This window comes from Centrocercus urophasianus, unplaced genomic scaffold (assembly GCF_019232065.1).
Source record: "Centrocercus urophasianus isolate 14NV4802_14NV808 unplaced genomic scaffold, USGS_Curo_1.0 seq_73, whole genome shotgun sequence".
Classification (NCBI taxonomy): domain Eukaryota; kingdom Metazoa; phylum Chordata; class Aves; order Galliformes; family Phasianidae; genus Centrocercus; species Centrocercus urophasianus.
This window is the reverse complement of record NW_024885344.1, coordinates 10,632,290-10,647,952: the sequence shown is the minus strand read 5'-3', so window position 1 is coordinate 10,647,952 and position 15,663 is coordinate 10,632,290. Positions and strand designations below refer to the sequence as shown.

The following is a 15,663-nucleotide window of genomic DNA, read 5'->3' as shown; positions in this document are numbered from 1 at the left end:
TTGGTTTCTCTCCAACTCAGTGCTGAGTGAGATCAGAGCAGCTCAGGAAAGAAATACATACCACACATCTGAGTCATGCGCCCAGTGTTGAAATAAGATACCTGTAAGGAAGGGAATGTGCAGACACACCACTGCTGTGTTCAGCAAAGCCTCCCCCAGCTCTTACAACAGAAAACCTGAAAGTCTGACAATTTCATCAGCTTTCTTGACAGCAGAACAGTGCGAAGAAAGAGATGCCTCCTCCAGAGGGGGTCAGTACCTCTCAAATTGGTCCTTCTTTAAAAAAAGCAGTAACGTTCATCCATGGAGCTTTTCCTTTAAGGACTTGAGCAGCATGACTCATAACAGAAGCTGTTCTTAAAATGGAAAGAAATGCAGCAGTAATTAGTGTTTAGAAATACCAAATAATTCCTGCGAGCCTACAGCTGCTTGAGAACAACTCCGTATAGCTCCACTCTTACACTGTACAGGTAGAGTTGCAAGTTTGGGGATGGCATTCAGACCGAATCTAGACTAAAGGCAGCACCCGGCACCGCAGCTCAGCCCCACTCCCTTCCGACCCAGAGAGGAGAAGAGCCGACCCAACAGGAGAGGTGGAGCAGCCCCGCTCCAGCTTTTCTATCCGTAACTGTTATCAGCTGTGTAGCAGTTAAATCACTGCAGGAGCAGGGAGGAGAGGCCCACAAGAAAACCCAGCACTCAGCAAAGCAGGTTGGTTTCTTTCAGTGACTTGACGCGATATTCCACAGAGGTGACAAATTGCAGCACAAAGCACAACCATAGAAGGAGAGCAGCTGGGGTGACGCTGCCAAATACGCAACTAACTGTGGCCAGGGAAGCCCAAAGGTTCAACTTTTTTATTTTTTTTATTTTATTTTATTTTTTTTTACAGTGTACATTGTTAAATAATGTAAAGAAAACGCTTGTAATTCAGAAACAGATTTTATGTGGAAAAAGATACTCAAAGTGTAATATTAAACAAAATAATTTAACAGTTCAGTAGCATTAGTTTATTCCTCTAGACTTCAGTTATTCATCCACAGGAAGGGGGGAGGGGGAATCAATGGTAAATAAAACCAGTTCTTGCATAACATTAAGTGAAAACAACCTCAAACTTATTAGATCAAAATTAAATAACCACGTGCTGCGTTCAGCTTCATCGTTCCCCTGCCGTGAGTATTCCCCTTGTGTGTCACCACTGCCTCGGGCCGACAACCGCTCCTTTTCCTCAGGCACACCTCTCCCCTTCCACCGGGTGTATTTGGGAAACCAATGCACCATTCAGGGCACAGAGCAGAGCCTTCCTGTCCAACCTCAGCAGCAGGGCCCCCCGCTTCTGCCCCTTCCCACCACACTCACGCCACGAGCCTCTCTCCTCTCCCCTTCAGCAGCTCCACTCCGCACTGAGGTCACAAAGAACGAGCCTCCAAACCTAAGGATCTCAGAGCCCAGGCTCTCTGCTGCTGGCTTTCACCCTCTGGCATCTCTCTCCACCCAGGTATGGTGGCCCTTGCTGCCAAAACTGCTGGGGAAAAAAAAAAAAAGTAACAGGAAAGAAATGGATCTCGCACATCTCTTTGCAAAAAATAAAATAAAATAAAATAAAAATTCAAGTGAGAACACTCACAGACAGAAAAACTCCCTGTTAAGGCTCCACAGGGGAACAACACTCTCAGGAAAAATGATTTGGGCAAGGAACAATCTCCTGGGTGCACCAACTTCCAGACACCAGCAAGCTGCCCCAGTGCTGGGAAGCAGCAGTGATCCTTCACAGCTCTTTGCAGCACTGTGTAAAATACTGGCTGGTATTATTTTAACTTTGTAGAGGAAACCAGTATTCTTAAATATGAAAAGGGAGAATGAACACAGCAAAGGTACAGTACAGCTAACTAAGAGGTGACGGCTACAGTCCTGGTACCAGCTGGAAATCTGTTAGAGTTGGAGCATAAATCCTCCAACTGAGACTGAGGAAATTTCTTGATGCCGGCTGTTTCAAGTGCATCCATTGCCGGCAATGGACATTGTGCCAGGACGACTATTCCTGGCTTCAATGGATAAAAAAAAAACAAACCCATAAAACACAACAAAACAAAGAAAGAAAAGCAATCCCAGCAAGACAAGCCCACGCCAACGAGGAACGGCACCTCTCCCTCAAGTCACATCCTGACCAAACACCTTCACCACTTCACAGGTGGAGTCACACTGCATCTTAAGTGGGACCCTTCCCATAGACACTCCTTCTCCCCATCCTCTCCATTCCTGATCCAGACCTCCTGCCCCTACACAACGGCGCTTCGTCTCATTCTGGCTTCACGCACAACCCTCCGTCCCACCCCACCTGGCCCTCATCGCACCACCAACATCGGGTCACCCCCTCGGCCAAGTTTCCCAACACGCGGAGCCTGCTTGCGCCCCGCTGCACCTCCTCTAGGCGCTATCGCGCTATCGCCATCGCTACGCCGCCGGTCAGGCCCCCGTCCACAGGTACAACCAACGCGGCCTTCTCTGAACTTGCCCTCTGTCCACCTGGGGTCTGCTGGGAAGACAACGCTAACTGCAGAAGCAATAGAAGTCCAAGGCACTAAAATATCCAGCAAGCATACTGGGAGAACAGACAAGTATTCAAGTACATTAATTTATACAATTTTACATTCACATTTATTTATCTAATACAATGAAAATACAAAGGAAAAAGTTAAAGTGTCTCCAATAAGTATAAGGATATAGCTAGCTTTTTTTCCCATTTTTTACTTTTTAACTTTTTTAACCCTCTATATTCCACTCATTTTTAAACTACTGTTGTCCAACAACATTTATATATCACAGTGTTTCCACATCAAAACTGATGGTAAGTACATGTCCGCAGGGAACTTTTAAAATCTTTAAACAATTTAAATTGCTCTAATGCTGCAGTCAAAGCTGTTAATATCTTACTTAAAGCAGTAATGACCTATCAAGCACGGGCTGCACTGCAAGTCCATTCGGGTGCCCCATCGTTCTGGAGCCAAATACGATCGAGTGGGGAGAGGGAGAGGAGGGGGATTTGGACAGCTGGTCTCGGATCTTCAGGGAGAGAAGTGTGCTAAAGCCTCATGCTAGGATTCAACTCTCCCATCTTGACATACGCGGATTCGGCCTCAAACCAGAGAAATGTTACAGCAAGACTGCGTTAACTGCCCCCGTCACTGATCTTCACGGCTCTCGCTTCACACGAGAGCGGGACCCCTCAAGTCAAAACAACTGTCCCATCGTAAGGACGCCGATCATCCTCCTCCCCCTTGAAAGCATGTGGGGAAGCCCCCTTTACAGAAAGTTAACAGCAATGGGTGGAAAAGAGAAATTCATTCCCAGTCTGGCAAGCAACCAGTTCATTGCAGCACTAGGAGTTGACAAAGGGCCCCGTCTCCCTCCCCACGTCCCGTCCCGAGGTCTAGCCAGCACGGTCTCCGAGCGGGGCTAAGTGGTCCGCAGGTTGGAGCCTGGAGGGTTGCTGATGGATTTCTGCAAACCGCTGATGTTGAAGCTTTGCAAAGACGCGGCACCTACGGGCTGGAACTGGCCAAGTGGTTGCTGTGCCGGACCGCTCGTCCCGCTCCACGGAGCGGCAAAAGACGCTGCTGGGTAACCGTACTGCTGCGGAGGGCACATGGCCTTCGTGAAGGGACCTAAAGAGGTAGCTGATGCTGCAGAGATGGGCGTAGCACCCAGGGAAGATGTCATAGAGATACAGAGCTGACCTGGTGCTGAGAATTTTCTTGCCATTCCAGGGCCCTGAAAGAAAACCCAACCTCCAAGTTAAACAGCTGCTCTTACAAACCACCGGCTACCCCCGCAGGCCACTCCAAATGGCTGTCTGGAAGAACACATCATGGCTTTACTCTCTTTACTCTTCAGTTATCTCTCTTCCCTTCCAGAGCACGCAATATCACACTGTGCACACAAGGTTTACCCAACATTTCTGTAGCGCAGTTGTCCAGGATACGTGGTGACTGTACTCCACCTGGTTGACACTCTGACATAGCAAGATGACCCGACAGTCACAGCCATAAACATTTATGGGTTAAAACTTACCTCATAGTTGCTATGCCCTTTGCCAACTTTCTTGCCAGACAGGTTCATGGCATCTCGGGCCCAGTTATCTACCAGCTTGTGCAGGTCGTCTGTGAAAGTCCCTTTTCGGCTGGAGGCAATAGCAGTAGGCTGAGACTGGGGTGCTTGGCTGTTCACTGTAGCCCCGACTGCGTTAGTGCTACTGGTCCCTAAAAACACAAGAAATGGGAGTCAAAATGTGGGGTCAAGATCAGCTTCCTCCAGTGAATTTAATAATCGTGGCAATGGTACAACGATAGAGAGCCAATTAAAATGCCATGCAGCTTAAGTCTAGGTTTCAATTTCAAGACAAGCTGAAGTAGGAACTATGAGGACTCCTACAGGCATTTCCTCAGATTATTAATATTTCACAGATGTTTCCTTCAAGAAGTCCTGCAAGTAGTCATCTTTACAGGGGAACAGCAGCAGCCTATAGGTCTTTGCAGAAGAAAAAGGAGATTAGATTTCAGCACCAGATGACAGTAGTCGTGTCATTCTTTCATCCTATACCATTTAATTAGCAGCAACCACTACCAGCACAAGTCAATTCCACCTTAGAGGACAATGCTGGATGCTGAATATGGAGTACTACAAACAGCACAGCCAGCTGCTCTGTAGAAAATTATCTCCACTTCATAAAATGAAGAGGAAAAACTCACTCAGATTACACAAAAAGCCACAGTGAGATACAACAACTGTTGTTTCCAATAGCTGCCATACTTGAGCATAACCAGACAGGACTGTCTTCATCCACTAAAGAGGGGGGATCAGCAGGGGAAGTCTGCACTGTGTTAAATTTTGCTTTTTGCCTCTGAAAGCACTTTTTTGCCATTATGTTCAGATTTCCTAGTCTGAAGAACAAGCATTTCAATGCAAATGAATAACACAGCTTAAAGAAGGCAGAAATGAGACCAGTTCCTTGGATGTGCTTTGACACGAATTTCTGTTCACTGGGTTGACCACAAGAACAAAAGCCCCACACATGAATACTGGGAATTTGGTGCTTCTAGAAAGCTGGCTGAACAGCACGCTGCAGAAAACATCCAGAAGTTCTGTGTTTAGTAGCCTTACTCACTGTCTCACCCTAATAAGCACACAGCTTCACTCAAAATGAAGCTTTTCACAAGACAGATTACATAGCAGTAGCAAAAGTTGTTTATTATCAGGTAATAATTCTGAATTCCCAGCAGTACCTTCATTTCAGATGCGGAATGAATACATTCCAGAAGTATCTTCATTTCCAGATGTGGGACCAGTAGGACCGTGGGGAAGGCAGAATGAATCTACATTTCTCAAATCCACTTGGCTCAAAACCAACTAAACATAATTAGTTCCTGTCAGTGTAGAGCTAAACCCTGCATTCACAGCAAGCATCTTCACCTAACTGGTTTTCAAATAGCCTCATATATTTCTACCTGCTTGTTCCGAAGGCTGCAATTGGGAAGCCCAGGATAACCTGAGCGTACGGCAGAATTTCTGGAGAAAACTGATTTAAAAAGTTGAGGATCAAAAATCCTAGCAAAGACAGTCATCTCCATTGCCAAGGCCGAATGACAGTCGTTGTCTCCTGTCTGACAGCTGATTTCTCAGGAGTGGTGCTGCAGTGGCACAGGCTGCCCAGGGAGGTGGTGGAGTCACCACCCTGGAGGTGTTCAGTAACAGTGTGGATGTGGCACTGAGGGACACGGGCAGTGGGCACGGCAGGCGTGGGCTGCTGATTGGACTCAATGATTTCAGATGTCTTCTCCAACCTTAATGATTCTGCAATTCTAATTCCTCCGTGCTGCCCTCCCTGGCTAGCTGCCCCACTCCCTGCAACCATGGCATCAAAGAATGAACTGGCTCCAAACCCCTGCAGGAATGCTTTATAATAAGGAGTGAATTAGGAAGGTGACATACTTACTACGCAGGACAAATAAGCAAAGTGTTACCGCCTCTAGTAGTGCTGAGGAGGGAAGGACACAACTCCCTCCCACCAGATCCAGCTCAAGCATGGAGATGGCTCCCAGTGAGGGTGCTCACCAGAGGGACAGCAGCTGTTACATGCAGGCAGAGGCATGCAACAGTGCACAGGGAAGGAGAGAATAGGGTTCCCTGACCAGGGAGTGCAGCTGCAGCTCAGATGAATGCTAACAGAAACATACCATAAGGTGAAAAGGAAAAATCTACAATAAAATAATGAAAACTTTAAGCATGCACCACATCTTATTTCATAATAACAGTGACCAAGAAAAAGAAGGTGAAATTAAACACAAAACAGACAAAAATAACAAAGAGGTACTCAAGATGAGGTGTGGAACCAGTAACGACCACATTCCACCATGAGGGCTCATGCAGGGATTGATACACTCACTCTCATACTCTTCATGATGGCCAATATCTGGTTCTCGTGTCACATATTTCTATGTTAATCAATAAGTGCACAGCTGGCAACCTGGGACCGTGGCTCTATGCTTGAAGAGCCTCTTCAGGCCGTGCAATGGAGGGAGTTAATTACAAAATACTACAGAACAATCATCCAAAGATGTGAAAAATCACTTAGAAAAGCTGAAGTGTTCTGAAGAGGACTGGCTGAGTGTTTAGTCCAGGGTTTAAGGCAGATAGGAAAGGTGGGGGGCAAAGAACTTTATCTGAAAAGTGATTTTAGTATGGAGCTCCAATTTCAAGTCACAGACAACTTGAGGCAGACCAACCTACGCTATAAGAGGTGAGCTGTAAAATTACTGGGAGCTCCCACAGTATCAGTGTAAAAACTGACTTCTTAGGAACTTCACATTTTAACCCTGATGTAGTTGCTGCCTACTGAAGCTGCCATCCAGAAGAGTGTGAGAAGGAAGCGTTTCAATTTGTGGCATTTAATGGAAACAAACCCCCGCATTCCTGCTTGGTCACAGCAGCCGTCCTCAGTCCTACTCTGACATGAGGGACCTGAAGTGAAACAGGCTTCTGCTTCTTTAGCCTGCCACCTACAGTGCCTTCATTTTACACCCAGCCTTCTTTTTTATTATTATTATTGTTAAATCTCACCATGAGTAACAAAGGCACTGTCAAAAGGCACCTTTAAGCCGTTTTCAGTGACGTGACCACATGCTGGCTTCTCTAGACATCTCTTACTTCAGGACACGGATAGAGGTCAGATGGCTTACTCTTGCAACGCTGAAGGACACTCTGCCATTGGAGCTGTCACTGAGATGGCAGAACCCATCAGATACGTACAGAAAGCAGCTGCTCAAAGGTACAGCATTAGCACATCGCAGTGAGCAGCTGTCCTCGATGCTCAATTCACTGTTATTAGCAGGGAGCAAGGAGTTGCTCAGGGAAGGTGAGGCTCTGCCTCCACTCTTCTGCAAAGGTAATAGCCACGCTGTACAGCTATGCTAACAACAGAGTACACATTAGAGGGCATAACAGAGACAGACAGATGCTGTGCTAGAGACAGAGTCAGGGAGGCAAGGCTTCGGTGACCAGAAAAAGCCAATGAACAGCTTTACAGTCAGGAGTTGGAGATAACAGAAATAAGATAATTACTACAGAGCTGGTTGCAAGGACAGACTTTTTTCACCATCTTCCCTGAAGCACAAAGAGAGAGTCATTTGTTAAAGATAAGAGAAACAGTGAGAAATGTTTAGTATCAGCAAACAGTACGAAAAGCTTGGTGAGAAACAGAGGGCATGGCACAGCAGGGCTCCTGAAAGTTCTGGTATGTTCTAGGAAAAAGCCCAAGATTGCTCTGACAGTTTCGTGGGCTGTATTTTCAGAAAAAGAAATGGTTTGGCCTTCTGCATTTATTTCTCAGTATTTCAGAATTCCCAAACTGCAGTGAGGAATGGCAGAACACATTAAGGTTTCAACTGCCTGTTACTACAAAAGCAAAGCAAATACATCTTGCATTTTTGTCAGGGCGCAGAAAGTATTTCACAGCTATCAAGTTTGACCGTCATCAAGTGAGAAGAATTTGATAAGCCAAGTGCACTCATGGTTCGTCACCTTGTTCTCTCAGGCCTCCCCAGATCTGTGGGACAGACCTTCCCTGCCAGGCTGTACCACTCTATTTCTCCCGCCGCGCAGTTACAAGCATCAATTACTGCACTGTTTCCTCAACGCTGCTGATTCGAACCCAGCATCTTTCCCAGTTGTCACTCTCCATAACAGTCTGCAATAGCACTCAAAGGACAGGACTCCAGGAAGCAAGCAGCCTGTAATGAGCTGAGCGCCAGGCCAAGCTGTGCCATGCCTCTACGAGTATGACCTGCTTTTGCAGGACAGCTACAACACGCACTTCAAAAAGAATCCATTTTTCTTAGCACAAGCCCCACAGGTAGAGGATATGCCAATGTATTCTTAGAGCCAGATGGTGCACAATTTGCAGCAAGCCAGAGCCTTAGAAGTACATGACGCTCTCACATTCAGTTCACTGTCAATTCCAGAAGTAGAGTAGTTGTTCATTACAAAGGATGGGGCAGCCAAGAGAGGATTTTGAAGAGTTAACTTTGGTAAGCATGTGAGTATTTCCAAGAAAGGAGCTGCTAAGTCTTTGAACTGCAGATGTTTGTTACTGCACATCTGCACAGTAATATATCTAAAATCCAATGAGGTATCACTGCAAAATTCAGCAGCCACAAATATGTTTCCCCTCTCTGACTCCACTGCCTTAGAAGATCGTGCTGGTTGTATTGCAGCTGTCTCTGCAGAAGGCCACGTCTTGTTCCTGCACACAAATCTCTGGCTGCCAAGTGCAGCTCGACAGATGCTACAGATGCATGGTACATTAGGCAGTGCAGCAACTGAAGGTCTCTTTTCAGCATTCGGAACTCTCATATCAACTCATTCTGGAGTCTGGGAAACAAATGTCAGAGCATTCAAAGGGTCCAGCCTGCAGCAGCAGCATGGGAGATGTCGCAGCCCCCCGCCCCCCCCCCCCAAAAAAAGAAGCATTGCAGCAGCAGCCTCAGCTCAAGCACACTGTTAGTTCAGACAATCACATCAGAAGTTTGAGGCTCTCTTTTTTAATCTGGCGTAGTGTAAGCACCAGTGAAAAGATGTTGAGAAAGGCTGCAAGGTAACTTGCAAGGGTTGACAGAATGTCTGAAGATGGCCATTTCCCCACCTGCACTGCTATGTGTGCATCATATTTAATCTGACTCTGATTCACACTAAGAGCTTCTAAATCTGTGGCCCATTTGAGTTGACCTGAAAATATTCTGTAACTATTTTTAAGTTTCAATCTTTTACTCTCCATCTGTGAATGAACACAAAAAGTCAATGTTAACTGCCTACAGGTGGCATCAATGCTCTGCACTGTGATCAGCACTGGTGCTGACAGCATGCATAAACACCCAACTTGCACAGCAAGCACACTGCTGGAAGGAAGCAACACATCCCCTCCACCATCAGTTACAACAGTGCCCAACAAAGGAATAATTTGGGAAACAAATCTTCCTCACTGTTTCTTTCTGAAGGAAAGAATAGTTCCCCTGCAAGTCTCATGGCAGCTAACATATACTGAAGCGTAATTAATAAGCAGGCCAAAAGAAAAGGCCCAGTGTACTACATCTGGCAAGCCAACCTCAATTTCTGCCATTTCACTGACCTGCCCAGAAAAGTTTCCACCAAAAGCTTAGAGAAATCAGTGTTTGTTAAAACAGTTTCAAAACAGAATACCTAACACGAGAACCCAAACTTCCAAAGGTATGCTAAGAGCAACTCAGCCTAGCCATGGAATGGAAGGGAATACAAGGTGGCACATGAGGATGGGCTGCATGAAACAGATCCAAGCAGCAGAAGAAAACAAAAAGACAAAACAAAAAAGACAAGGAAGGAGTAAAGGTGTTACACACAAAGAGCCAAGCAGGGCGTACTCAGAAATCGGGTCCTCCTGCCACCAGGCTTGAACGTCACTCTCTCAGATGCACAGTTAAACTTCGCACAGCCTGTGAGAAAACAAAAACGGGAAGAACAGAGAAAGGAGAGGAGAAGAGACAGAACACCACTACAAGATGTTAGCAACTTGAGGTTGGAAGGGTGAAATGCATTAACATGGCACACAAGAGTAAGCTTCCAAGAGCAGACCACAAAGTATGCAGACAACATACGGAGTGAAGAGACTCGCCTTCAATACAGCGGACATGAGGCCAAGTTTGCTGTGTTAACCTCCAGTTTATAACCCAGCAATGGGGTTTCCATTGGTAGGAAAGCCGAACGCCAGCAAAAGCGTCTGATTGTAGAAGATACTGCACAACTCTAGATACAAGGAGGTGCAAGTAGCTCCAAAATACTTGAGCAGTTCAACACAAAAATCTCTACGGAAAATTCTTCCCAAAATTCTTTCAGAAAGTCGATTTCTGTTTTCCGTTTGTACTTCTCCAAATTCAGCAGTAATATTTGTTTCATTTGATGCATTTAATCAGTCGATGGTAAAGCTTTTCAAAAAGATGCTAACGCATAAAAAACTGAAGCAACTACTTTCATAGAAGCAAACGAATCAAACTATCATCTCCTGAGGAACTGACAAGGAAAAAAGTCCTCCCTCCAAAATAGATCAGGGCTGAGTGAGAGATGACCTGACACTACCTAAGCAATCCACAACTTGAGTAAAATGAACATTTTATTCCTACACCATTCCATCCTCCTATGCTGCTGACCAGGATAACTCTTTAACGCATAAATGAAGAACATAATTCTTCTTTTTTTCCTTTTATTGCCAAAAAATTTTCAACAGAAACAGCCACAGCAGTTTCAAATTCAAGAAAGAGTGAGTCTTCTGAAATTTTCCTACCATTTCAATTACCTATTATCAACAAAGCTATTCTGCCTCATCCTTAATCTCACATTTGAACCCACCTTTCCTCTACCTCTCTCCTTTGTTTCCTCACCCTTTCAGCCAACACCACCTTCTCTCAGGTCAGAAGAATATTGCTTGCCACCACCACACTGCATTCTCTTGTGTTCTCCTTGGTGTTTTCATTAGACAGGGCCACATGCTATATATTAATTATTTTAACGTTCCTGGCACCTTCTGTTTATGTGAGAAGCTAGAAATGTAGTTGCAAAACATACACCCTTTTCAGTTTGCATGCATTGGGGTCAAATGCCCTGTCTACTTTATGACGTGTATTAAACATCAAGTGGCATCAAGTAGATTGCTCTTTCAGCAGTAAAGGTACAAGACTTGACACTAAATCCATCTGAAGTCTTACCTTGGCCTGGCGCAGAAAGGCTTGGTACTGAAAGGGCACCATCACTGGTAAAGGCAGAGTAGAGGTTTTCGCTGGAAGGTGAAGGTTTGAGGGGCTGTAACAAATGATTCTGTCCAGTCTCTGGCACACTACCAGGAGGATGAAGAGTCTGTTGCGGGGGCAAGACTGATGGTGCACTCTGAGCTGACAAATTGCCTGGAGAAGGAATGAAGGCAAAACACAATGAACCTTTCAGGTTCCCCGTGTCATTTTCTGAGCTTTTTTTCAGTGCACCCAATGGAGAACAGCAAAACGTATGACTGAGTTATTATGCTAGCAATGGAGAAAAGTGCAGGGGTGGGGAAGTATACTCATCCTCTGGACTTGACAATTCCAGGTGAGAGAGAGGCAGGGGAAGGACTACACCAGCATATAAGAAAGTATTAAGACTAAAATAATTTTTCTTTACTTCAATCTTAAGGGAACTCACTGTCACATGCTCACACAGAGTTCCTCTTTCATATAATAAACCAGAAGTGAGCACAGTGCAACTGGATACAGATCCTCATACACGACATGGAGCTGCCAAAGTCAGAGTGTGAAACAAATATTTCCGCTTACGGGCAGGATTTGAGTGACATCTACAGATAGATAACAGATAACATCTGACACCCATGTCAGTCAGGCACAGAACTATTTTTCAATTTATTGTAAAAATTGTCTTAATGAGAAATGAAGCCTTGATAACTGAAATCTTCTTAATTTGCGAAGTACAAAGAATTGTCACTCCCTAAAACTTCACTACTTTAACATCCATCAGTTGTGACTTTGATTTCTGGCAATACCATGCTTAAGTGCTCTTAAGTACGAAAAATCATTTTTGAAGATGGGTGAAGATACCATTCCCATTCTATAAAACCATTTTCAGGAGAAAACAAGAGTAGTTGATGCCCCATTCCTGGAGACTTTTGAGGCGAGGCTGGATCAGGCCCTGGGCAACCTGATTCAGCTGTGGTGTCCCTGTTCATTGCAGGGGAGTTGGACTAGATGGCCTTTAAAGGTCCCTTCCAACTCTAAGGATTCTATGATTTTATGGGGAAAAAAAAATTCCCTTTGTAAATTTATACTTTACACTCTGGATTGATTCCCAGTCCTCTTATAGCCCTATCACTAATCTCAAAAAAACAAACCAAACCAAAACAAACAAAAACAAAACAAAACAACCCATACCCACAATTTTAAACTGCTCTTACAAAACAATGTAATATAGTTTAAGTAAATTGCAAAAGGCAAGACTATCAACTAGCAAAAGCAACTTAAATGACTTTGTAGTCCAGGCAGTGGAGGAGCTTGGAGTAGGGAGTGCAGGAGAGCAAGGTGCAGCAGAAGAATCGTATCAGTCTGGAAGTGACTGGTAGAACTGACTTTGTCAGTTCTATCTTATTTATAAAAAAAAAAAAGTGAGAAAGCCTTACCTGACAGCTGTGGACTCTTATTTCCCTGGGAGCTGCTACGACTGGATTTGCTGCTTTTTCCTTTAGTGGGTCGTCTCCTCCTTCCTGAAAGGGGTGCAGCAGGGGGAATAATGACTGCAGGTGGGACCTTTCCTAGTTTTGTGTATAGTGATTCAATCTCCTGCTTCTGGCGACTCTGCAGCTCCTGGATCTCTTTAAGGTGCCTAACAAGTTGCAAGAGCATCACTTACAAAACTGTATGCACATAGCTGTAGCACATGTAACAATCCCTCCCCTCCAGTCAAGCTTGACCAGCTTGTTTGGTCAAACTCCCACAAACATTTAAGAGCAGATGAAATAAATCCCTTCCACAAGCAATCGCTGAATACATATGGCAAAATGCTTGTTTTTTTTCCATTTTGTCTAAAAATGACTAGGAATTCCAACACAAAGTTTCCAGCATTGTAATCTCAAAACCAGAATAAACATATGTATAAACAAGAACACACAGCAAACAAACCAATCAAATCATTCATCATAAATGCTATAGGAATAGCTAGAACACTGTTTTCTGAAACATATGGCATTGGAGGCTTCAACATTCATACTGAAGCATTTTTTTCAGAGCAGTTGCCAGCTGTCCTAAAAAGTCAGTTTTCAATATAAGTTCAATATTAAGTCACATTCTTTGACTTCTCAATTTTCTTCTAAATCAACAGGGATTCTCCAGGAAGTGGAGAACACCAGAATCACTTACTAGAAATGCAAAGTTGATTGCCACTTTCAAGACAGACAACAATATTTCCACTATCTACTAAATTTCAGAGATATGCAAAAACTTCTGTACATCTACATAGATTTATCCACAGCGTTCTGTATTTGAACACACACACTGAGATTACAGATTAGAAAATTAACATACCAAGTGCCTGTTGTTTGGGATCATTATGTATTACTTTTCCACTAAATAATTTTATTTCCCATGTAAACACTGACAGTGGGTCCTGACACTTAAGAAAGCTTTAGTTTCTTTTTAAAGAAGGCCAGCTTTTTTCCTTTGTGAAAAGTGAAGTCCAGAGGAAATGAAATGAAATTCATATTAAGCCTTTGCTACACATTTCACACATGCACAAGGGAAGGAAAAAGCCTTACTTCTCCCGTAATCGACGGAGTTCCAATTTCAAGTCTTCATCTTCAATATCTGACTCGTTGTCACTGCTCATGTAGGAAGAATTGAACGAGTTGCTAAGACTCTGAACAGGGAGGCTGATCTTTGATGCTGTGGCCTGGAGGGAGTCTGGACTCGCTGAGCCATCATCCAGATCCTTAGCCATTCCACTCAAGAAAGCAGCCTCTGGTTCAGAGGACGGACCATTCATATGTGGGGACTGCCTCGACTCCAACTCTTTCCTAGGGGCTGCAGCTGAAGAAGCAACTTGTTCCAAGTCCACAGAGAGAGGGAGAGTCATTGGCTCTCTCTCTGCACAGGTGACCTCATCCTGAGTCTTTGACACTGAGAAGCGCCCCACTTGATCTGTTGTTGTTGTTACCTGGAAGCGTCCAACCTTAGTAGGCTGACCATCGTCTACTGGCAACTGCAGCACAGGAACTGGCTGAGGAACGCCATGTGCCACAGCCTCGCTTTTCCGCCCTCCAGCCTGCTTTACCAGGGTGCTCTCTGGACTGCTCCCAGAAAGAGGGGAGGAATCAGAGGAGGTGGTTTCAAATTGCAGCGGCTTAGTCTCAGGTTTGTCACTCTCTTTCAGCACATCATCCACTGCCACAGATACCTACAACAGAAATGCAATCATACAGACCTTCTAAGTTCTTCCTTAACATGATGCACTTATTTACATTACATAGCAGAACCATACAAGGGGGGAAAACAACTAGTTGCTCACTAGTTGCTTGGTGAGGATTTTCTATGAACATCCAAATCAGTTTAACATGGAATCATAGAATGGTTTGGGTTGGGCTGGACCTTTAAGATCATCCTGTTCCAACCCCCCTGCTATAGGCAGGAACACCTCCCTCTAGACCAGGTTGCTCAAAGTCCCATCCAGCCTGGCCTTGAATGCTTCCTTAGAGGGGGGGATCCACAACCTCTCTGGGCAACCAGTTCCAGTGTCTCATCACCCTCCCAGAAAAGAATTTCTTCCTGATATGTAGTCTAAATCCACCCTCTGCCAGTTTAAAGCCCTTTCTCCTCATCCTATCACTACCTGCCCTTATCAAAACTCCCTCCCAGCTTTCCTGTAGACCCCTTCAGGTCCTGGAAGGCTGCTATAAGGTTCCCCCAGAGCCTACCTGAAACCGTCCCATCTTAAGAATGCCAGCTCCTGTTGTTGTGGAAGCCATACCACTGCTTTCTCCGCCATACGATGCTGAAGCTAAAAAAGACCAAACAAATAAAGGAGAATGGGATTGAAAAGAAAATTAGCATGCCTTTGGATTTATGGAACCTGATCTCCTTTCTCAGCTCTGCCATGTATAATACCAAACTAAAATTTTAAAATTGTTTTTCCATAAAGTTCTGTTGTGCAGTAGACTTGCCAGAAATGTACTTTTATATTGTGATAAAAAAGGACACTTTGATTTCAAGCAAGGATGTGAAGTAGCCAAAAATAAAAAACAAATGAAATTTATCTAAGAAATAGCATATTTCAATTCCACACCCATGGTGACTACATAAATTTCAAATGCTGGAGGCAATTTCTTAATAATAGAAAAGTGGTACATTTAAGAAACGGTATAAACATTTACTCAGGGCTGCATGAAGCCTTCAGAGCTGGATCCTTAGATGGTAGCTCCTGATTTTATTATTGTATGCACTAGCAGTATAAGGTTACAAAGCTGAAAAATAACATTCTATTTTTAAACTAATTCTGTTGGACAGCTTGTTGGGTTTATTCAGCAACTTTTCACTTTGCTTACTTTTGCCTGTT

General features: G+C 44.4%; 1 protein-coding gene across 5 annotated transcripts in view; it reads right to left on the bottom strand.

The window, feature by feature from the left end:
• Positions 1 to 843: 843 nt before the first annotated feature.
• Positions 844 to 15,663, bottom strand: part of WNK1 (WNK lysine deficient protein kinase 1) — a 99,022-nt gene continuing 84,202 nt past the window's right edge. For all 5 annotated transcript variants that reach the window (XM_042837623.1, XM_042837619.1, XM_042837620.1 and 2 more), the window contains 6 exons: positions 15,026 to 15,108; positions 13,871 to 14,508; positions 12,740 to 12,942; positions 11,286 to 11,480; positions 4,072 to 4,259; positions 844 to 3,771 (listed from right to left, as the gene is read on the bottom strand). In XM_042837623.1, coding sequence (XP_042693557.1) covers positions 3,457 to 3,771; positions 4,072 to 4,259; positions 11,286 to 11,480; positions 12,740 to 12,942; positions 13,871 to 14,508; positions 15,026 to 15,108 — 1,622 coding nt within the window. In that variant the 3' untranslated portion in view covers positions 844 to 3,456. The remainder of the gene's footprint in view (positions 3,772 to 4,071; positions 4,260 to 11,285; positions 11,481 to 12,739; positions 12,943 to 13,870; positions 14,509 to 15,025; positions 15,109 to 15,663) is intronic.